At 42.2% G+C, this 23,648-nt stretch overlaps 3 protein-coding genes across 4 annotated transcripts in view; 1 reads left to right on the top strand and 2 right to left on the bottom strand.

Moving 5' to 3' along the window:
* The window catches only part of cecr2 (CECR2 histone acetyl-lysine reader), a 37,204-nt gene extending 33,454 nt beyond the window's left edge, over positions 1-3,750 (bottom strand). Inside the window, exon 1 of the mRNA XM_071896844.2 lies at positions 3,526-3,750. Within this exon, the coding sequence (XP_071752945.2) occupies positions 3,526-3,645 (120 nt within the window). The 5' untranslated portion in view covers positions 3,646-3,750. The remainder of the gene's footprint in view (positions 1-3,525) is intronic.
* A 4,795-nt stretch (positions 3,751-8,545) lies between these two features.
* On the top strand, positions 8,546-18,098 carry slc25a18 (solute carrier family 25 member 18). Of its 2 annotated transcripts, none has more exons than XM_078282986.1 (11): positions 8,546-8,632; positions 9,807-10,182; positions 10,463-10,585; positions 12,759-12,814; positions 13,065-13,155; positions 14,319-14,434; positions 14,801-14,987; positions 15,763-15,941; positions 16,186-16,261; positions 16,393-16,641; positions 16,788-18,098. In XM_078282986.1, exons 2-10 carry the CDS (start codon positions 10,163-10,165, stop codon positions 16,532-16,534), a joined length of 990 nt encoding a protein of 329 aa, XP_078139112.1. In that variant the 5' UTR covers positions 8,546-8,632; positions 9,807-10,162; the 3' UTR covers positions 16,535-16,641; positions 16,788-18,098. The 2 variants fall into 2 exon arrangements, with proteins under 2 accessions (XP_078139112.1, XP_078139113.1); XM_078282987.1 differs by having other exon boundaries at positions 16,780-18,098.
* A 6-nt stretch (positions 18,099-18,104) lies between these two features.
* Positions 18,105-23,446, bottom strand: atp6v1e1a (ATPase H+ transporting V1 subunit E1a). Its single transcript, XM_071896829.2, has 9 exons — positions 23,306-23,446; positions 22,474-22,539; positions 22,259-22,368; positions 21,824-21,890; positions 20,611-20,700; positions 20,416-20,484; positions 20,180-20,274; positions 19,884-19,971; positions 18,105-18,807 (listed from the first exon to the last, which is right to left on the bottom strand). Exons 1-9 carry the CDS (start codon positions 23,336-23,338, stop codon positions 18,745-18,747), a joined length of 681 nt encoding a protein of 226 aa, XP_071752930.2. The 5' UTR covers positions 23,339-23,446; the 3' UTR covers positions 18,105-18,744.
* Between the last annotated feature and the right edge of the window lie 202 nt (positions 23,447-23,648).

Genomic DNA, 23,648 nt, shown 5'->3' with positions numbered 1-23,648 from the left:
TAACCCAACCTACACACTCAAGAGATAGGGTTGCAAATGGAGCTGACTGTCATCATCCAAGCATTCCAACACAGGGTTCATTCCACACAGTCAAGAGCAAAGGCAAGTCAGAGAGGGATACAGAATAAGATGAAGTCAAGTTGTCAAATGCATACTGATTGACTATCAAACACAAGTGGCTCATCAATTCTCATCATCCTCCAAGACTGAACACGTCAAGACAAAGGCAAAGGTATAGCCAGGCCAGAATGCTACACTACTGACAGTGCCCGGCCAGTTTGTCTTGTACCTCATGGTAAGCAGCATAAGGCAAAACAAGCATGTCTGCCTGACAGTTTCCTCTTCTGTCTAAACACAAAGTCCTCAGAAAGTAAACACATGCTGAATCCAAATGTCCAGACTCCAAAATTGAAGACTGGTATTACATAGTCTGACACTGACTGAAGTGTTCACCGTGAATATATGAGTTCAAAAGGGACGGGCCTATGTAACCTGATGTCATCATCATATCTGAACTGCAATTAACTGTGGGAAATCTCACTAGTTAAGTCTGGAACTCTGGAAGTCCACAGAGACCCCCAAATGTCTGCATCAGCCCTCATGGACTTGATAGTTTCGGCAAGGAACCGCTCTAACCCCTTCTGGACTTCACAGGAGCGTACCGCAAACTCCGCAAATCTGGATAAATCTGGACTTTTGGATTCAGCATCCACCTCTAGAGTAAGAATTTCTGAGGTTAGCAGTACAGCTCAGATGTCTTGAGAGTGCAGCCTTTGGACCATTATGGCCTGATCTTCCCACTGTCAAATCACAATGGCTACATGGACTCAATACAGTTTTTCTTACAGATAACGACTCCTCGCTAAAATTACTTTGGATTAAGGGCACAATTTCGACACAGTCAGCAGTCTCACCAATTCAGCAAGAGATGACTTCATGTGGAGCACAGGGAATAGGCCTATAGGCCAGAGTCAGACTCTACTCGCTACCCATCCCTGTTGATCATTTACTTAGACATAGTCATCCGCTCACCTTCCAGACAAGGCAAGACCACATCAAAGACATTAGATCCTCTTAGACCTGGATTTGTGCATCATTTACTAAAAAAGCCACCAGCTTTATTCAGAACAGCCGTTTAGAAGTACCCCACTAGGAACTAAAAACAGAGAGGAAACTGAGCAGGAACAACATTAGTCACCTAAGCTCCCCCTCCCACCACCACCAATGAGCCATTCATTACACATACAAAGTCACTGTAGCTTCAAATCTGATGGATTAGAGATGCACAACACTGGTTCAGCTACACTGACACTTTGGTATCGATAAATACCAATGACTCAATCAAGAGCTGCAAGAGCAAATAAGTAGCAAAAATAGGATTCAAGAATGACACGTAGCCATGTTGATAGCTTTCAGGATCATTTCATGATCCAGTACTAATAATAGGGATGCCAAACTGTAGTTACTAATTGTTACATCATTCAGTGAGTTGGATTGGGTTGTTTCACACAAACCACTGGTCTGGTAGGCCTTACTGCAAAACAGGTTAAGAGACAAATCCATTACCATGTAGGCTACTCCTATTCAAGTATTCCACCAAAGACAGTTTGATGTAAAGTGACTGTTACTTCTTCACAAGATGAAATGTCTACAGTTTCTACAATGACACTCCTTGCCACAAACACAATGTTGCTCAAATTACTTAAAAGATTGAGATGTAGGCTACTTTCCACAGGCGTTCAATCAAAGACAAGAGGCACTAGGCGTCTACTCATTACCAAGAGAAACTATTAGGCTATTATTATGACTGCAACTGCAAATAATTGCATTGAGAGCTAAAGGAGTTATGACCTTGAACACCAAGAGAGTGTCTGATTAAGATGTCAAAGTATAAGACTACTCCATCCATCTCAATATTTCCTCGAAATCCAGCTGTAGTGGGTGGAAGCGGCACATGTGATCTGTGCTTACTGATGCAGTTAAAGACGGATAAATCATTCTCACTCGGTTGCTGCGGGACGCTCCTGGCGTCAAACCAAACGGTGCAAAACCATGCTTGCTTCACAGAAACGTGATGTTTGTAAAATTAAAATCAAAGAAACTCGACCGATCGGTCGGTTGCAACAAACTAACCTATAAATAGTTGATTTGTGTACTTAAATACAACAGTGCGATGTATTTTCATTAACCAAAAACCTTTGTGAAGCGAAATTCAACAGCACATGAGACCCTCAACTTTCATGTAAACTAGGCGCAATGCGATCCCCATCTGCTTTGCCCCTCATCTAATAACAAAGCGGTGCCTGCGTGTGTTTCTCTCCCGAAGGGGGTGGGGGTGAATGAGTGATGGAGACTGTTGATGCGTGATGTTGACCTTACCAATTTCTTTTAAGTGCAATAATTCCTCGATGGATTAAACAATCTATATTAACTGTAACGTGCTACCAGACAAGATGCATGTTGGAAAAAAGTGCTCTATGAATTGCAAAGACAATTTAGTGTCCAAGGAGAAGAATCGAGTGATAAAGTTAAATTATGTAATCGTGGTGTAATAAATCTCGTTTATTCTGTGATACAGCACAGATATGAACGGATGGTGTCACCTTCACACCTTTTAGGACCCAGTTGATATAGAAAATAAGCGTTTAAACCATCGCTTCTTGGGGTAAAACGAGAATAGGGCGAGGAAACAATGCCTGAAAGGCATCTGCGTCCCTATGGCTACCCAAGCCAGATGGCTTGCAACTGCAAGACAATAAACTCGAACCTCACGCCATGAACTTAACTTTATTTGATATAAAAACACAACGTAGACCACTCAAACACCAGGACAACAACCAGGTTGCTATTCAAGTTAGTGCGACTTATTGCACTATGACTGAAATTTACATCAGATCGTAAGCCGTAGCAATTAAATTATTATAAGAGTTCAACTATCACTTGACTGTTCACAAGTTTGGTATTGCTTTGTGAATTTATTCCAAGCACATTCTTACCAGCAACATTCTGGGCATTTACTTTTTGTCCAAAGACGACCTGAACTAACCGCTCCACAACATAAACATGAGCGCGATGTAAGTCTCTCACCAAATGAAAACAAATGGGTGGCACATGGTTCTGTTACAAGAACACCTCTCTATCTAATCTTATCGTTGTGAATATCACTCGAGCATCCTTGGGCAGACCAAACTGTCCTACGAATGTCGGACCAAAAAACTAAGTATTTATGTTCAAATGAGTAGTCTGGTGACATGTTTTTCAACTGCGAGAATCAGCAATTAGCCAGTAAAGCTAGCTTTTAGCAACGCTAACTAGCTGGCTAGCGCGTTACCTAACAGGATTGCCTTAGTAACGTTAACATACGAGAAGTTCACAGAACACACAGCTAAGCTGGCTAACCAGTTAGCTCGTTATACAAACTGCACTTGACAGACCATGTAGTGAAAAAAGCTGACATAAAACAACTTTTAATTTACGTGATAAAAGACGTTAATGTTACTGCACGTAACCCCATTATTCATTTACCTCTATTTCAAAGTCTGGAAGGTTGAACGCTGTCCTGAACAGCGAACAGAAGTGGGCTATGGCGGGGACTTCCCACCAAGACTGGATCTCTTCCACAGAAATTATACATCCCTGGGACATTTTCGGACTGGAGAAATGGTGTGACGTTTGTTTCTCACATTAGAAAGTAGTTTCTTCAATGACTTATAAGGTCTCCGTAACGTCAAACTCCCTTTAAAAATATGACAAAAGTTGCCGTTGACGTCCAGTCCGGACAGTTGCCATTGCGACCCGGGGAGCGCTACAATCTGTTTCAATCAGAGTATCTCCAGAGCTGAACAGATGGGGGAGGGCGATACCACCGCACGACGCGGAGGGGTGAACTGTTACATTGCGCTGGATGTAAAAGTGTACGTGAATAAAATTTGTTCTCATAGTATACGACTTGCTAGTATTTTAAGTTTTGTAACTCAAAATTAAGAATATTTGCAATTATCGTTGGCTGTTTGCTGTTATCGTAAATGTCTATAGTCAGTAGTCCTCCCTCGACTTGATAGTGCGGTCGCCGTTTAAAGGGAATACTTATGAATGGTGAATGAACTACAGTCCTGAAAGTTTTAAGGATGAGCTAGGTATTAACTTTCATTTAGCATCATCTGCACGCTGTTGGTGTGTGAAGATAAGGTTCCAGTCGTTATGGTTTAGGCTGAATTGGTTATTTTTCTTTTGTGTCTGAGTCATCTGAAGGTGACAATCGTATAAGTCACCCCCATTATATATTCTTTATTATTTGCAATACTACTATTGCAGCAGCGCAAGTTTTCAACAGTTCCAACTGCGTTCGAGCAGCTGATCATGGTCGAGTGCAATGAACTGCGAGGTATAATTGTTTTTTGTAAACAACACCACCGTGTAAGGTTTGTGCAATATATTACGCTGGGGCTCCCCCCATCGCAAAAGGCGAAAACTGCATGCGATGAGGTACAATGATGCTCAGTGAGTGGCAAGGTTAATTGCCACACTCCCCTGCCGGGCTGTTTCCAGAGTTAGATGTCTGTTTACATTTCCCCGTTATCCTATTAAAGGTCATTGCTGTGTTTAAAGACCATACTATATTAGACCCAACACTGCTTCGTCCATTCTAGTTCAGGTAAATGAGCAAAAGTGACTGCCACAAAGATAAGATAAATCACCAGTGGTATAGTAGTAAATAAAAAGGTGGGTGATCATCATAAGACAAACAACCACCAATATCACATCAGTTTGAAACTATTTAGAATGATGTATACTTTGAATCCACCTCATCAAAAGATAAATTCTAAAAAGGTGGGTAAACTTTGTTCGGCAAATAAAAAGGTGGGTAAACTGAGACTTTAGATGGGTTAATCCTGCACTACATCCCTGTTTATCACTATGGTCACGGACTTTGCCTTTGGATTTGACTACCTGAACCCTATAATGCAGGGATAGGCAGCCATGTGCTATGGAGGGCCAAGAGTATGCATGTTTTCATTCCAACCAAAGAATACAGGTGATTTCATTGATTGGTCCCTCCTGTCTGGTTGAAGGTGTGTTAATCAGTGAAATCTCTTGTGTAGTCTTTGGTTGGAATGAAAACCTGCAGACTCTTGGCTCTTGATGGCACAGGATTGCCCATCCCTGCTATAAGGTGACAGTGGTTATCAGTAGTGGGGCAGGGCAGTGATGCTCAGCCGTCACAGTGCTGTCAGTGCAGTGATGGCCCTCTCCCTTGGGAACCTCAGTCCCACTTTAGACTGTGATGTTGCTAGGAGACAGAGCAATCCAGTGGCCGTCCAGTGTAAAGCCTGAGCTAAGTGGCTTGGGCAAGCTAAAGGTTCCAACTAAGGGTGTCTTATTTAAGAAACTTATCTGCACACTATGCATATTGCACTGGTGGGAAGCTACTGAAGTCAGTGGTAGAGAAATAATAATATAGTATTAATAAAAGCAGGAATCTATACAGGTCTAGGTCTAGAACATTGCACTGGGATCCAGAGTATTTTAGGTATAAATATATAACTATACAGCCAATATTTAAGAACTGTGTGACAGTTTTTGGTGCCATTGTCCAGTGTGGTTGTGTAGTGCAGTTCATTTCTTGATGTGGTACATGGAGGTACAAAGAGGACCTTTTTGGTTTGCTCATTATTACATAAGGCAGTGGTTAGCACTGTCGCCTCTCAGCAGGAAGGTCCTGGCTTTGATTCATGTAGGAATGTGAGTGTGAATGACTGTCTATCTATTGATACAGGGAACCACCAAAAAGGTCTTCTTTGTGGTTTCGTAGCTCAATGGATAAGGTGTGGCACCAACATTGCCAGCGTTTAGGGATTCAATTCCCAATGGGGCCAACATGCCAAAAATGTGTGCACTCATGGTACTGTAACACACGTTGGATAAAAGCATTGACCATTTTAATAGGAATAAGTGGCATTTGTAGAATCAGAGGTTTTTTTGTTTTTGTTTTTTTAAGAGTTGAAGGGGAAGAAGATCGTTATGTGATAGGTTAATTCAAGTGGGGTCCATATGTAACCTGCAGAGATGTCTCTTCAGTCTCTGGCGAAAGATGGGTAATGATTCAGTTGTTCTGACAGATGGGGGGAGCTTGTTCCACCATTATGGAATTGTGTTCCACCATTAGCTCCACCTTGTCATTGAGATTGAGGTGATGCAAAGACATCCAAGCACTGATGTCTTCAAGACATGCAGTGATCATGCGGCCATCAATTTGTGTTTCTGAGGGGGGGGAAGGAGAGGTAGAGTTGAGTGTCATCAGCGTAACAGTGATAGGAGAAGCACGGCCGAGGGATTTAGTATACAGAGAGAATAGCATGGGCCCCAGGACTGAGCCCTGAGGGACACCAGTGTTAAGTATGCAAGGTCTGGACAGAGATCCTCTCCATGAGACCTGGTATGAGCAGTTAGCCAAACTGGATGCAAACCAGGAGTGTGTAGATCCAGTAATGCCCAGTTCAGATAGGATGGAGAGAAGGATTTGGTGGTCAACTGTATCAAAAGCAGCAGACAAGTCAAGGAGGACAAGGACAGAGGAGAGGGATGAAGCCCTGGCAGTGTGCAGGGCCTCTGTGACAGCAAGGAGAGCAGTCTCGGTAGAGTGAGAAGCCTTGAAACCGGATTGAAGTGGACCCAGGAGGTCATTCTGGAAGAGATAGAGGGAGAGTTGATTGGAAACTGCTCGCTCAAGGGTTTTGGATAGAAAGGAGAGAAGAGATACAGGTCTGTAGTTATGGATAACAGCAGGGTTGAGGGAAGGTTTCTTAAAGGGTAACTTCGGTATTTTTCAACCTGGACCCTATTTTCCCATCTTTTTGTGTCTAAGTGACTAAAGGGGACAACAATTTTTGTGTAACCAAGTCTCGTTCAAGTCTCGCGAGAGTTGAGTTGTTGCAGGAAGTTACACACAGACCGGATCAAGCGAAAGGTAAAGAAAAACATTTCATTTCTCTGTAGGGTCCTTTCCATAATGTTGTCAGACACTTATAATCAATAAACAATCTGAGCCTGTCAGTGGCAAAAACAAGCACTTTTAGTGGACGTACATTGACGGTGCGATTTGCCCCGTCAGATTATATTGCAGCCCGTTTCGCGGCTGCCAGCTGAAGCGATCTCACTCAATACTGGACCAATTTCAAAAATTGTTGTCCCCTTTAGTCATTTAGACACAAAAAGATGGGAAAATAGGGTCCAGGTTGAAAAATACCGAAGTTACCCTTTAAGTAGAGACTTGACCCTGGCAGTCTTTACAGCAACTGGAACAAGGCCTGCGGACAGGGAGGAATTGATAAGGGCAGTGAGGAAGGGAATGATGTCAGTACAAATGGTTTGGAGAGGAGTGGAAGGGATAGGATTAAGGGGGCAGGTGGTGGTAGGTACAGAAACTGCATGGAATTAAAAAGAGGATGTGAAAGAGGAAGGACAGTATAAGTATAAGGAGTCCAGTGCCTCCCTGACGACCACAAAGAATAAGCAGCAGAGAGGGCTGCTGGAGTGGCAGCATTTTCAAGTATGGTCCAGGTCTCAGTGAGGGCCAGAAAGTGGAGGGATTGAGACAGAGTGTGGGCTGAGATGGTCTCAGTTTTCTTAACTGCTGACTGGCAGTTCCAGGGTCCTCCAGCAATAGTATGAGAAGGACTGCTGGAGCGAGTCGGGTAAATAAGGTTAGATGGATTCCTACACCTGAAAATAGTGCCGGGGGCCGATGAGCTGATGTTACAATGGGGATGGGAGAGAGACACATAGTGATAGATCATTAGGTGCAAATAGTTTTATGTTTTCACCTCAAATAATCTTCTTTTTTTTTTTAAACAATGTATGATATAACCGCATATTACACGTGAAAGCCAATTTATAAAGCATGTTTAATGCAAGAATTCCCCTGCCAGTGTGACAAATTATCACTGATAGTAGTTGTTTTTCCATTATCAGGAATCAATACATCAATCAATGCTCATGAATAAATAGTTTAAGGGCAACAGAGAGGTTGCTGATGTGGCCACATGCTCTTTTACTTGATGTTCTTGTATAATGTTTTACTCCTTTAATTACCATCTTTTACATATTTTCCAGCAATAAAACATTTGAAACAGTGGTATTCATAGTGGTATATCATTGTTCAACTTGGTAGTAATTGTGAGTCTCTGTTCATTCGTGGCATATAATGTGCCTTGAGGTATTATGTAATAGCAGGGCTGCTGAATAGAGGGCTCGTTATAGATGGGAAGCCTTTTCTGTTGCTGTTCATGCTGTGTATATACTCTTAAAAAGAAACTTACACTGAATTACAATTATAGGGAATTGAATGTGTCTGCCGTGTCTGTTTGCATGTGCTGTGGCCGTGGCTACACAGGCATGAGTTTATGTCGAGTTGTGTTAGTGCAGAGCTGTGTTGCTGGGGCTGTGTCACACAGGGAGTCACCACGAGAGGGAGGGACTTAGGCAGGAGGACAATGCTGGTGTTTGTGCAACGGCCCCTGAGCGGCGGCTGGCTCTCTCAGATCGCTCTCGCTTGACTACCATTGCTGCACACATTGTTGAAGTGAAAGGAAAGTGGACAGCTTGATCCTGCCTGTGGGATGCACTGACAGAGGTAAGTCCCCGTGCCCCACTGCTATGTCTCTGTGATGGAAGAAAATTAAGTTTTTTCGAAAGCTGTCTCATGGGGCTGTGCTTGTGTGAGTTTGGTGTGAGTTGGGGTGTTCCAGTGCAGTTTGGGGAAATAGAGGTCCGGGAGCTGGGGGTTGCCTTGGAGTGAGACACCCTTGTCTGCGTTTTGGCAGGGGTGCTAGTGCGCGTGAAAGGAGCAGAGCTGAAAGAAAGTTTCACAGAAAGAGGCTCAGTGAAAGGCATGTGTAGAATGTGAGGAGGATATCCAGCACTGCAAAAGGCAGAGTTTGCAGAAGAAGAAAGGGATAGAAAAAGAGAAACTCACTGAGAGATGACGGAAGATGGCATCAAAAGATAAGAGGTAAAAGAAAAAAATCAAGTTGAGAGGGCCAAATTGATTGTTTCCTTTGCTTTCAAAGGAGGAGACAGGGAAGGATAGAGCGAAGGTTTACAGTGGTAAAAATAGACAGAGGGGGAATGGAGGTGGAGAGATTAAGAGAGAGATTAATTAGAGAGCCAAGGGAAGGGAGGAAGTCAGAAGGGGGAAAGGAAGAAAAAGAATGGAAGAAATTGAGAACATAAGTAAAAGCAGGGGGAAGTTTAAGGACTGTTAACTGCAGATAGGGTTTCAACGGTATTTGTATTATCTTTACAACATGCTTCTTAGGATAGACCACAGACTATTGTAGTTCCAACGAAAAGAGGAAAAAAAAACTTGTCAAACGATTTTTCCAAGTTCCCCTCAAATCTCTTTTTCAGTCCTTTGTAAATGGTGGATTTCAAACGCAGTAAAAGAATACCGGTAAGCCCCTCATCTTTCAGTTCTGCCCTCCTTGCTAGATCAAATAGTCTTATCCATTTTAGCTGGCAGATTAGAGAGACTTAAGATGCTCTGTCTCAGTGTGGTAGTCCCAGAATATGCTACTATTCACATGTATGAATTACCAAGTCTGGATTTTATAGGCCCTGAGATTCAATATGAGGTGTGTCAATTCTCCACCACAACATGCCCTCCTAGAGCCATTGCAAATGTCTATTCAACAGGGCTTTCAGGGAGAAAATACCTCTGTGGCATATAGAGTAGAGAAACACTGGCCTCGTTTGTATTCAACTGAAGTATCTTATCCATATTAACCGCATGTGTTCTGTTGTTCCAGACAGTGGGAGAGAGACCAGGTCTCGGTGTGAGGTACAGCACAGCAGAAAGGCTGGCCAGAAGACACAGATCCAACATTAGTGGTTGTTGCCACAAGGAAAAAAAAAGGGGGGGGGCGTCCACCCGTGCCGTGCGAGGGAGAAGCAGGCAGTCCATTGCTGCCACGGTAGAGAAGTGGTGAGCTGCGTTGGCGGCGTGCTGGAGACTGGTGGGCAGGTGAGGGCTGGGCTGTGGTGACGAATTGGGCTGCGTGCCGACGTGTGGGAGGGAAGAGGAAGAAGAGGAGGAGGAGGAGGAGGAGGAGGAGGAGGAGGAGGAGAGTAGTGGGCCTGGGCCTGGAGGCCAGCCAGACGCAGGATGGCAGAGCGGAAAGTTAGGTAACTACCTTAGCCTTATTTGTTTAGCTTAATACAGAGGGGTCAGAGTGTGGGGAATACATGTTGGTGTCTTTATATACTAACATACTCTTTGTGTGTGTGTGTGTGTGTGTGTGTGTGTGTGTGTGTGTGTGCTTGGGAAACCTGTGCCTTATTTGTGTGTTTGTCCATGGATGTATGTGTCATTTGCACGGCTTGCGTGGGTGATATGTGTGCATGGGTCTGTGCATGCATGCATGTGTGCATGTGTTTGTGTGTCTGTATTTTGATCCTCCTGCAGCCTCCCCGCTAAGCTGATTAATGGGGGCGTGGCAGGCCTGGTCGGTGTGACATGTGTATTTCCTATTGACCTAGCCAAGACCCGCCTACAGAACCAGCAGGGCGCCCAAGTCTACAAAGGAATGTGAGTAGCGCTCCCCCCTGGCCCAAGTTAACCAGCTAATGTCAATGATGTGCCAGATACACAGAGACAGAGATGAGAACTTTCACTTTTCACTCTGATTTGATTTGTCATTTCCTTAGTCTCAGCATCTCTGGACAAGACTTTCCGATAATTATTTATCAATTACTAAGACAGAGAAAAGGGCTCTCTGTTTTTCCTTACTTTTTTGTTTTAAGCATTTATCTGATCAGGGAAGAAGTATTGAGATGAGCCTATCCCTTTTCAAGTCCTGTTCAAAAAGACAGCATACAGAAAGTTGTGCAAAAGACATCAAAAATGTGAAGACAGCACAAAATCTCAGCATCCTGATTAGAAATGGTTTTAAACATGGGCTCTAGAGTTAACTGCACTCTAATTTGAACTATAAACAAGTCAAAATTGTTCAGATTACCATGTCTCACATACTTTTCCGATGAATCTCAAAGAGTGGAGCAGCATAGCACACTCTTCCCATATTTGGTCTAAGTTTGTATAAAACAGTCATGGGATTTCAGTGTGTATTGTTCATGGAATGGCTGTATCTTGCACAGTACAGTATATTTTGCTGGACTAGCACAACAACTTTGAAATGTTTTGATATCTGTGCATTGACTTCACTAAAGTATTTAACATCTGACAAATGTTCATATGAATGGACTAAAAAGTAGTTATTTTATACTCCATTAACTCATCTTGTAATTAGCTTTGGATAAGTAGAAACAGAATCAAAAGAAGCAGAGGCAAAGAGACTCAGTGTCCTTAAAAGACCCTGAGTGTTTTTATTGCGCACATCTGGTGGGCATCAATATTGCTGGTTGATGGGGTGTGGCAGTCATGCGTTCAGCAGCACAAACATTTCCAGACTATGGTTTTCCACTATGAGTCAGAGATGGAAAAAATAGCTTTGGTCACTCTGATCTTTTTACGCCCACTTATGAGGCTGAATATGTTGCTCTTTGCAAGGACAGACAGAGTTTTTCTACATGTCTGCTCACACAATCTCTATCCAGGCTTGGTGTTTGTTGCTGGGACAGAGTGTTGGGTCAGAGACCTGGTGTTTGGCTGCAGGGTGATCCCTTGACTTTTGATCAACTCATGGTGTATTTAGGTCAAAGCCTAGCTGGTGATGATGCTTTTGGATGACGCATAACAGAAAAAAGTCTGAAAAGCGGACATGGGTTCCCCCTCTTCTGTGCGAGGTGGTGCAGTAGGGTGACTGATTCTGTCTGAACTGTCAATAACTCAGTAATATGTGTAATAGAAAGCATCAAACATGGCTGGTTGGTAGAGTATGGCAATCATGTGGTCAACAGCACATCCTCTTCCAGACTATGGTTCTCAACATAATAAGTATGACTAGGTTATAATAAAATAAAATATATAATAGCCAATATAAAGCTTAGCAAGTCAAGACAATCTTATCTTAGAAGTGGAATTTCATGGAATTCAATTCTGTTTCATGTCATTCCAATTGAATTCCAATTCTGTTTCTTTAGAGCTGGTTGAAATTCCAACTCTAGGAACTGAATTGGAATTCACCATGCATTCTCAATTCAATTCATGAATTGCCCCATCCCTGATAATAGCCAACTTAGCACTGATAATAATAATACATTTCTGGTGGCTCAGTGTGCTACAGCGCCATGCATCATGTTCTTGTGGCATCATAGGTTCATGACCTTTGTTATGTCTCTCCATCTTTCCTGCCACTCTTCACTGCATACTATTTAACCAAGTAGAAATGTCTCTAAAATATTATAATTTGTTATTATAGGTCACTTGCCATAGATAATTCACAACACTTTGTACAACAGAGCATGTTTAACAGTAATACTACTGTATCCCTATAGGTGAGGTAGCCATGCGTGCCTGTCAGTATAGTATAATGTTGAAAAATAAGTTGTTTTAACATGACCATTGTTCTGGTGTAGTGATATTGTGGGAAATATTTCCCTGATTCAGACAACTGGGGACATATTTCCCTGTTTCAGACAATTGGGGACATATTTCCCTGTTTCAGACAATTGGGGACATATTTCCCTGTTTCAGACAATTGGGGACATATTTCCCTGATTCAGACAACTGGGGACATATTTCCCTGATTCAGAAGGGTTTCTTACCTGAAAATCTCACCCCTTTCTTTTTGTCTTGAAAGGCTGGATTGCTTGGCAAAGACGGTGCGCTCAGAAGGCTATTTTGGATGCTACAGAGGTATTCTTTGCATTTCTAATCCCTGTAACAAACCACTCTACAGCTATTCTTTACTATGAGCTTAATCTGACCACCTGTGCTGTTGTTTCTACTGTGAGCCCTCAATCTTTTTATCATCGCCACTGTCTACTGCCATTAGCCCAGGGTGAAGGGCCATAAGCTGCTGTGTAGGTTCGTGTTGTGTTTGTGTGGCTTAGTGGAAGCTGTAGTGTGTGTCACTTCAATCCCTCACCCTGTTTGCCCTTTCCAGGCGCAGCAGTGAATCTCACTCTTGTCACACCAGAAAAAGCCATCAAACTCGCTGCTAATGATGTCTTCAGACAGAAGCTCTCCAAGGACGGGTAACTGGGTTTTTATCCTTCAATGACACGTCACATAACACATACACACTATCTGAAGCTATGATGGAAAATACTGAAATATACCCTCAAATTCATTACATTAGATATACATTTTAAGTTATACTGAACACAGATGAGATTTGTTTGCTATTTAATGTTAATGTTAATCATTTATTAGGCCAAGGTTATTATAGTAAACTAAAACTAAGGTGAATACTAGGTGTTAAAAAAACAGGTGTAAACTGAAATGAAAATAAAAACTAGACTTTGTGGAAAAAACTAAAACTATCATGTCAACTTAAGTAATTACGATAAAATCAATCCATAGGCATAATGTTTTTAGTTTTCGTTTATGTGCAGGGTAAAAAAATATAATTTTTGGCTAGTTTTACTTACTATCTACGCCACAAGACGCCGCTATCCTGCAGACCAACTTTCTCACTAATAGTTTTTTTTCTCTCGTAAATTTCTGACTTTAATCTCAGATTTTTTTTCTCAGAATATTACCCCCCTCCTTCCAGCTGCAGTAAAAAAATGGTAACACTTTACAATAAGGGTACATTAATTAAGGGTTAGTTAATGCTTAATAAGCATTAACTAACCCTTAATTAACAGTTAACTAATGTGTCTGGTAATCATTTACTAATGGTGTTCATGTTAACTAAGGTATTAATTTATACATTATTTAATAGTCATCTTTATAAACTATTAAATAATGTATAAATTAATATCTTAGTTAACATGAACACCATTAGTAAATGACACATTAGTTAACTGTTAATTAAGGGTTAGTTAATGGTTAATAAGCATTAACTAACCCTTATTAAGCATTAACTAACCCTTAACTTAGTGTACCCTTACTGTAAAGTGTTACCAAAAAAATTCACTTACAACGGCTCTAATACGCCATCGAAGAAAACTAAACTGAAATTGAAAATGATATACAAATAAAAGCTAATGAAAAGTCCAAAACTATAATAACCCTGGAGTGGGCAGGCCACTCCCTGGAGTGGGCAGGCCACTCACCTTCAGAACTGCTATCACTGCATCACTGACACTTGTTTGGTTGCTCTTATAATGTCTTATACTGACATAGGCCTAGTTATGAGGCCTACTGGTGATGATGGTGTGTATCTGTCACTGACACCCTTTTGTGTCCTCAGGCACCTGCCGCTGTGGGGGGAGGTGCTGGCAGGGTGCGGGGCTGGGACCTGTCAGGTGGTGGTCACCACTCCCATGGAGATGCTGAAGATCCAGCTGCAGGACGCAGGAAGGCTGGGTGAGCTGGTCATTGTATTGAATATTCTTGTCAATAATTTTTTTTGGCAGCAATATTAGGCTTAATTTATCAATTTGAATGAGTGTAAAAGGTTGCCTGGAAATGTCTGGAAAAACCTTATTGAGGAAGTGAAACATAAAGATGAAATTAGATGAAAGGCATGGCACCCATCCTTTTTTGTGCAGCTTATGAAATGCATCCCTCATGTCTCTTCTTGTCCCCATAGACTTTTCAGGTTAGTTAGGGAAAACCAAAGGTTAGCTACCCACCTCTGATTACAGAATTACAAAAAAAATCACTCACTGGGATGTGGGCCCAGCAGCCTCTCTGTCTTCTGTACCGGAGCTGTCTGTCTTTGTCCCCCAGCTGCCCAGAGGTCTGTCCCATCTCCAGCTCAGGCTGCTGCTCCTGGTCCAGCCCCGTCGTTGGTGGCCCCCCGGCCCGTCCAGCCTGCCCCTCCGCCCCGGCCCTCGGCCACCGGCATCACCATGGAGCTGCTGAAGACCCGCGGCCTGGCCGGCCTCTACAGGGGGGCGGGAGCCACTCTGATGAGGTCAGACACACATACACACATATTCACCCATTTACTTACTGATTTTGTTTCTTATTTGCTCTTTTTTGGCTTTCTTTGCTTTCCATTTCTTTTTTGAGAATAAGCTCATAATAAAGGACTAATGCATGTAAACATTTACTATTATATGTATAGCACTACATATAAAGATATTCAGAAAGAGATACATCCTGATAACACACTACACAGCAGCACAAGAAAAGCACACTGTTATAAATCTGAATGAAATAACCTTTAACTGACCCAAGTTGAACTTGGCCACCATATTTCAGTTCATCCTCTGCTTCATCTTACAAGTGTCACACAGTTCAACATTCCCCCAGTACACTATACACCCCTTGTATTGTTGAACACCTCTTATTGAAAACCTTTCAATAAGAGGTGTACATGATCGTGCACAATTCTCTCTCTCTCTCTCCTTCCATTGAACTCTGTCATCACTGTGTTAATAAGTTGATTTTGGATTGCATAACTCATACTGTGCTTGCTGTATGTCCTGGCACCTCTGCTAATCAACACTGATCAATAAAACCCTGCAGCTATGTCTGGCTGCAATCCTGCAGTTGAATGAGGGCATGTCTCTCTCTCTCTCTCTGCTTCTCTCCTGTCTTCACCCTCTCCCGCTCATTTTTTGTCCCACTTCTGCCTCAGTCCCTTCCAGTTTCTCTCTCCTTGCCCCACCTGTAATACATGCTCTGTCTCTTTCTCTCAGCTTCTCTCTTTTCTAGCTCACTCAACCTAAGTCTCGCTTTTCCAGGGACGTCCCTTTCTCTATGATCTACTTCCCGCTGTTTGCCAACCTGAACGCGCTGGGCCGGAGAGGGGCGGGTCCGGGTTGCCAGGGCGACGCGCAGGACCGGGCCCCGTTCTTGCAGTCCTTCACGGCAGGCTGCACCGCTGGTTCAGTGGCAGCTGTGGCTGTTACACCGTTGGATGGTGAGAGCAGGGGGGGAGGAAGAAAGAGGGAGAGAGAGAGAGAGAGAGAGAGAGAGAGAGAGAGAGAGAGAGAGATGGGGTGTGGGGTTGCATATCCATGTAAATATTTAAAAGTCTAGCTTTCCTTTGATGATATATTTTACCTGACAAACATTCAGTCATCCTTGAGTTTATGTAATGACTGTATTCCTGTGTGTGTGTGTGTGTGTGTGTGTGTGTGTGTGTGTTTGAAATGCCTATACAGTGATAAAGACTCGCCTGCAGACCTTGCAGAAGGGGGAGGGGGAGGACTCATACAGAGGAATTGTTGACTGCACACGGTAAGACAATGGCCTAAGATACAATAACATTTCCTCCCTTGATATTCACTGGAAGTGTATAGAGCCTCCTCACAATTTCTTTCCTTTCTTTCTTTCTCCCCTCCTTTTGTCCTCTCCTCATGCTTTCGCAGGCGCATCATGAGGCGGGAGGGCCCATCAGCATTCCTGAAGGGGGCAACGTGTCGCGCTCTAGTCATCGCTCCCCTCTTTGGCATCGCGCAGGGCGTCTACTTCCTCGGGATAGGGGAGACGGTGCTAGGGTTTCTGGGATAGCGGCGCTTGGCACTGGCGGTTGCGGTGGTGCTGTTGTACCTATTCTGATAATTTGCTGCGTTACTCGGCAGCGAATGAACAGATCAGAGACCCCAACTGAGTGAGCGGTGAATACAGAGAGAGAGAGAGAGAGAGAGAGAGAGAGAGAGAGAGAGAGAGAGAGAGAGAGAGAGAGAGAGAGAGAGAGAGAGAGAGAGAGAGAGAGAGAGAGAGAGAGAGAGAGAGAGAGAGAGAGAGAGAGAGAGAGAGAGAGAGAGAGAGAGAGAGAGAGAGAGAGAGAGAGAGAGGTCACAATCAGCGAACCAAATGAGGAAAAAAGAATGGTGAGAGATATGAGGAGGCTCTAATGACTAATATGTGGACCAACGGCTCACACTAATCATGTTTCGCTAGATTTATACATGCTGTCAACAGGGTTCTATAGGTTAATCAGGGTCCTGTGTATGTGTGTGTGTGTGACTAATCTGAGGGTATGTGTCCCAAGTTGTCTGGGTTATCCCAGGTTGCTTGTTTCAGTATGTCTGGGGCTGTTTTTTTGACCTGAGAGATTATTCTGTCTGGTTAAGGCGAGAGCTGCTGCAAGTTGATTGAGACCACTGACAAAAATTGCCAAGCAATCACACCATGTATGTATGTATGGTCGTGTGACAAAGGAACTGTGCATCATCCACTGCAAGTGACAAATTCCCCTTTCAATCTTAATCAAAAGCTAATTATAATGTTGTAGAACCGTTGATATAATGGCATGTCTGAGCATGAACTGAGAATTTGGCTTGAATTCAGATGCCAATCATTTAGATTTCAACGCTTGAGTTCTTTCTCTGGAAAAAGGGGCTTAACCTCCTTCCGCCTCCTCCATCCGTGAGTTCTGAGTTGTAATCTTGGATTCCTTCACTGGAGTGCGAGGTGCTGCCTGCCAGTGACTCTAAAGGTCTTTTGCTAATCTGCTGGTAATGCTTTAATCCTAGTCTCCGTGTGCTGTATAACCTAACAAACAGCTCTCTTCCTGCGTATAGGCCACAGGTTAGACTGCCGGGCCACTCTCTCGTGGCCTTGACTTCCTCTCCTCCGCGGCTCAGAAGAGCTTAAACCAAACCCTTGAGAAGCATAGGGCTGCATTTACTGCTTAGTTTAACTTTTTTTTAAAACTGTTGCTTTGAATGACGTGCGCACAATTAAAAAAAAATGCAACTAAAGCCTTATCTTTGCCGATAGTCTCTAGCCCATAAAACATCACAACTTGTGTGTTAAGTCTTCAATCCGTTTGCTGGAATTTAAGGTGTTGAAATGTTCTTTTCTGGTACTTCGCTCCAATTTAGCGAGGACAATGATAATTGATAAGACCCATGGAAGGAGTATGGCACCTTGTCTTGCCAACCGTTTGCCATTACTTAAGTCCACTGGGTGGCACTAAAAGCATTTTTTACATTTTTAATGCCAGACTCATTTTGGTGAAGCTAGAGTACCTAGGCTACTACATTTTTTCCTCATTGTAGAGCGAACATAGCCTGAACAGAATAAATGGTTTGTTTACAAGCTGTAAATAAAAGATATCTCAAACATGCAGATTTCTCCGTCTCACACTCTTTTATTACTTTGGTTTTGCATGTTAAGTGCTTCAGAGCAATGATAAACATCCATTCTCTGTCCATTCACCATCTCATACCCACACACACTTATTTTCTCCTACAAGATAAACAATTTGGTTGGTAAACACACCAGAAGCAATCTGGTGAGGGGCAGTATAGTCTACAAAAGATGTAGACAACACATGTGTAGATTAAATATGTATCTTTTATGAGCTAAGTCAAATGGAAAGGGACAGTAGGTTCCAGGTTTAAAATGAGCCAAGTTACCCCAAACAGCTGAAAAACACATATTTGCAATTACATTGTAATATAAGGCAGTCTGTAGCCCTGGGACAGAGCCCGAAGAGGTAAAAAGGTAAAAAACAAGAAGAGGGCAGGCACTTAAATGTATGTGAAAGTGCACTTGTTGGGTATCATTCAATCCATCTGAACGAAAACACGTAAACAAATATCTGAACAGCCATAGCATCACATTAAAACCGGCTGTTCTTTGACCCTGATGAAGAGCGGCCGACTGTTCACTCTTGCTGAGTACAGTGATACAGCCATGGGTCCCTCGAACAGTCTGTGGTCACCTGGTGTATTCCACCTGCGTCCGTACCGCTCTGTCCAAATCCAGTGTTAGTCCATGAACCTGCGGTTGGGGTTGGCACCAAACAAGGCCACTCTGATTTCAGGCATCATCTGTCAGGTTGAGATGTAGATGTAGGATGTAAATGGTGAAATGCTCATAAAGAAATGATAGGATACATGCACATGAAGCGCTTGCAGTTTGGTAATCTCCATTATCAATCATTACTCTTCACACCAAAAGGTTATGTGACTAGTTTATAGCAACAAGTGAAGTGACAGTTGCCGTTTCTCGATATCACTGTTCCAAAAAAAAAAATGATGTTCTGTATGCACTACTGAAGAAAACAAAAACCCCTAGAATTGCTTTTTCAGATATCCATTTTATACTTTAAGACTTGCTTATCCAAAGTAAAATGGGAAGCATCTGGCATGTAATGGTGCGTAAATGGTTGGATCTATTGCAGGTGTACATTGGATATATATGGCTCTCATTCAAATAGGAAAGCACACTGCAGCAGCTGCCCTTTGCCTATTTCATACATCCAAGATTTTTTCACATTGCAATTACTTTGCTGTCGTTTCGTCTATGCAAGGCTTTGCATCTTATGAGACAAGGCTGTCGTCTGTTGAACATCCGTCACTATTTTAGACACAGAAAGAAACCCGCTAAGAGTTTTCTCTAATGAAAAATGAGAACCTATGCTTTCCTGTGCTTAGGCTCACTAGAGCACCTGACAAAGGTGTTGATCTATAAAACTTCAACAAATCTGGATTTCTGCCCACCCAACTTCTCACATTCACAACCAAAAGCTACCTACTGGGCTATACTGCCCTCCAAAGGCAAACAGCAGAAACTACTTTTTGTGTGTGTTTTAAAGGCAAAAGTCATGACTTGGGTTTTAGACTTAATGTCAAGTGAAGTTGTATCCATAAACTCTATTAAACAATATGCAATCCACTTCTATAACAATACATTTGGCAGAACAGGAGATATAAACGTATAAGTAATTTTTCTTTGTTTCACTGCTCACACTATTCTTCTTCTTATTCTTTAGCTTTGTCAGTATAGGCTTTTTGCTTGCTGAAAAAAATGTTTTGATCACATAACATAACACATACGTAATAGGCTTGTTGTAAATACATAAACAATAAAATACCCTTCTATTCAATAAAAAAGCCTTCCCCACCTGTTGGGCCATAAGCTGTAGCCTGCTCTCCAAGGTGTTGGAAACCTTGATCTTCCCATTGTCGTTGTACACTTCAACTCCTCCGCAGCTGTTGAAATAATGACAAACACACTTATTTCAAATGTGAGAGAGATGAACAAATTCAGCTTAAGCATTCATCTTGTTCACCGTCTTCAATCATGATCACAATCACAAAAATAAATGAAAATCAGGAATTTGTCAATATAGTTAAAATGTCAAAGATGTAGGGTTTCTTTAGACATGTAACATGTTGAAATGAATAATAATCATCTTACATGTCTGATGGAAGAAAACGTTCCTGGTCGATTTTGACAACGATGTTGCTCTTCACAGCGTCTTTGTAGATAGGGATGTTTTTATTAACTGCAGCCTGTCAGGCAATAAAACAAAGGTAATAAAAATAAAATACCACTAGCCATCATGAATGACACAGACTCTTAGGGTGACCTGTGCTTTTCATAATAAGTTGTCACAGTAACCACAACATACATTTTATTCAGCTTAATCTCACCTGAACCATTTCCACATCCTGCTGCCGGCAGCGAATGGTCACTTTAGGTTCCAGCAGTTGGTAGAATCCCTGAGGATAGAGAAGCATAAACTCATGAAATCAAACCTAGTTCACACCAGTAGTTAGTTATGAACTAGTTTTGATCAAATATTGAATTTATATTTGATCACTCCTGAGAGCAGTTGGAGATTTTACCTGAAGCAACAGGCCCTCCAACAGAGTGGAGTACCTCGCTGGGTCCTTGGCAATATCTGCAAGTTGAACACGGGCCTCATTCAACAAATCCTGAGACACACAGGGAGAGAAAAAGCCTGGGAGTAAGAGACACAAAATGCTGTAATTTGACTGACTTAAATGTCATGCATCTGAGGTTGCTCAATCCATATGTACATCCAAGACTCTTATTCGGGTACTGAAGGATCAGTCACATACATGAAATACATAGGCAGTAATGTGTAAGTGGTTGTCAGTGGTGACTGACAGGCTGTAACAATTCACAGTCAGCAATTGCCCAGTGCCTTGCTTGAAGTACACAGCAGCAGCACATCACCGCAAAAGTTTAATATGCGCTGACTACTCCAATTTACCACTCAAAAAGGATCCAATTCAACTGGTTCAACTGTTCCATCACAGGGAATCAGTCAAGTTACCCTAACCCGTTAAAACTCACTCTTCACACCACAGCAACCACGGCTGGGAAACTGAGCTTACACACATTATCCAGGTCAACAAGTGCCACTGTAACCGATGGTCACTGGCAGGCACTTACCATTAACCATAATACAATCAAATCACAAGAAGCTGCATTTCTTTTTAGTGGAAGGCAAGTTTCAGATAGACCACAAAACAGTGTTTTCTCATGTAGAATCCCTGGTCCACAACTCAATTTAATATTAAAGCTGATCAAATCTGAGAAAATGATCTAATGTTTTCAAGTTCAGAAAAACAAACCTATGTTCAAAAAGCTGTGTCAACATGTAGTGCAATTTACAATGCAATCGCAATATTCACCGAAGAAAGAATTAAAGAATCGCAACAGGATTTCTGGTCAATATCTTGCAGCCCTAATTATCTCAGAAAAGTTATACAAGCACAGTCTTATCCAGTGTGCAACTTCAAAAGGATCCAACTGAAATGGTGGGATTTCAACTTAGGAGTCAGTCTTCACCAACGGGCTATGTTGTGCAGTATCCACCATGTTACACATTATATGCATGTGTAAATAACCTGAGCACGAATGCAACCTGCTCACACTTGAATATGTTAAGCTAACATCCAGTGCACATTGTATGCATGCACAGACAAGCATAAATATTAAAACTGCATATCTAGATGTGAGGAATCTGTGTGTCAGTCATGTATTATCACAAACTGAATATGTGCTGAGGAAGTGAGCGTGGTCTCTAACCGTGATCATGTCGTCACGAGCCTTCAGCACCTTCAGCCTCGCTTGGTTCATCAGGTTGGACATCTGGCTGAGGAGAGCGGAAGGAAAAGCGAACGAGTAAATTAGTAGCTGCACTGCACATATTAAATTGCAATCGAGTATAAGCTTGTGAAATGCCTGTCCTGAGTAACGCTTGGTTCGCACTACAAAACTTTTAGCTTGATTTGAAAGAGGCAGCCATGATCTAGGGAAACTGGAGATAGCGGGGACAAAAACTCAGAGCAAAACTACAAAGGCTGCGGTGAAAGATCGACACAAAGACAGCTTGTATGTGGGCAGCATAAATGTACAGAAATGAACAGGAGGAAGTCATTGTGGACCAAATCCCACTTTCACAGTTCAGGAAGTCTGTGTAAAACCTGCCCAAACCACCCTTCCACTTCACCAACAACTCACATTTTCTTATGCTGTTCAATCTGCTTGTCCTTCTTCTCGTAGTATTCCATGATCTTCACCCGCTGCGTCTGCACCAGACGACCCTTCTCAATGTTGAACTCTTCCTCCGCCTGTAAACAGTTGGGTAAGACGAGGCAGGTGTCACTGCAGTAGAAATCACAAACAGTACTCTTGATATGACTTGTAGATAAAAGAGATAAATAGCATTTAATTACCTTAGCATCAATTTCCTCAGCTTTCTCACTGGCTTCCTGCTCAATGAAGGCCATCATGTGCTTGATCTTCCACAACAAGACAACAGAGGGAAAGATGAGCAATGGTTAGTTCATCCTCATTAGTCTTATCAAGTTAGATATTCTCTAATTGCAGTAAGTATTTAACATCATTAAATGCAAAATAAAGGAGAGGATGAGTGATTTCTTTCACATATGAAACTTATCTGAGCATATTCACGAGCTTACTAAAGTGGACCAGGGTGGAAAATAAACAGTAGTCAGTGCTGGTAAATGTTGGTTCTGACTGGTAGTTCACTAACATTAACCATCTTTTACATATTTCGAGGATGTTGATATTCTATTTCTATATCAACACAGGTGGTAATGTTGTGATAGTGGCCGGGAAAATTGTGGAAGCGACTAGGTGATGGATGAAAAAGTCAAATAATCAGTCAAAAGTATTTTTTGAACAGTGCACTGATTTGCTGAATAAACAAATAACCTGGCTTGGCACGTCCAGCAAGTGTTACCACTAGTTTCATCCTCTTCCACTCCCGTTGACAAGGAACAACGTAGTGAAGTTTTCTTTATTATTACCAATAGTTTGCTAGTTGTTTCAACTTTCCCATCCTTGACACACAATGCTATTAAAATGACTAAATCACCGATCCAGGTTAAAACAACCTCATAAGTTAACGCTAGCTAGTGAGCGATAACGTAAACAGCTGTTTTTAACCCCAGCTAGTTAACAGTAGCTAGCTATGTTTGCCTAACGTTAGTGGGGTAAGTTAGTGTTAGCTAGCAGGCTTACGTGCCTAATATTTTTCCTTACCTGTTTCTGTACGTCCGCATCGCTGAGCGCCATGGCTGTTTTTAAATATGTTTTCTTTATTTACAGCCTGTTTATTTAAAAGGTTTATTCAAATCCCTCTCCCCGACAGCTGTTCCGGTTTGACAAAGTAGTTAGGAGCAAAAACTTAAGCTGTCAAGTCAGTCAGACAGGATGTGAAACAGGACTTCCTGTCCTAACTTTCAAAATAAAACCCTTATTGACAAACGTTTTGCGATGTTTATTTAGTCATAGTAAAATGGCGTGACAAACTAAAAACAAATAATATATTCAGGGAGAATTCTGTAATAAATGGAGATACAATTGCTATGTTCTCCAAAAAATC

Source organism: Centroberyx gerrardi, chromosome 4, assembly GCF_048128805.1.
Source record: "Centroberyx gerrardi isolate f3 chromosome 4, fCenGer3.hap1.cur.20231027, whole genome shotgun sequence".
NCBI classification, from domain to species: Eukaryota; Metazoa; Chordata; class Actinopteri; order Beryciformes; family Berycidae; genus Centroberyx; species Centroberyx gerrardi.
This window is presented reverse-complemented; position numbering and strand designations above follow the sequence as displayed.

Bases quoted from the DNA above. Each gene is read 5' to 3' on its own strand.
- slc25a18 (XM_078282986.1), top strand. From the start codon at position 10,163: ATGGCAGAGCGGAAAGTTAG. The intron at 12,815-13,064 runs GTATTCTTTGCA...TGCCCTTTCCAG, and splicing joins CTATTTTGGATGCTACAGAG to GCGCAGCAGTGAATCTCACT. The intron at 13,156-14,318 runs GTAACTGGGTTT...TTGTGTCCTCAG, and splicing joins CAGAAGCTCTCCAAGGACGG to GCACCTGCCGCTGTGGGGGG.
- atp6v1e1a (XM_071896829.2), bottom strand. From the start codon at position 23,338: ATGGCGCTCAGCGATGCGGACGTACAGAAACAG. The intron at 22,540-23,305 runs GTAAGGAAAAAT...TTGTTGTGGAAG, and splicing joins ATGCGGACGTACAGAAACAG to ATCAAGCACATGATGGCCTT. The intron at 18,808-19,883 runs GTGGGGAAGGCT...TCAACCTGACAG, and splicing joins TACAGCTTATGGCCCAACAG to ATGATGCCTGAAATCAGAGT.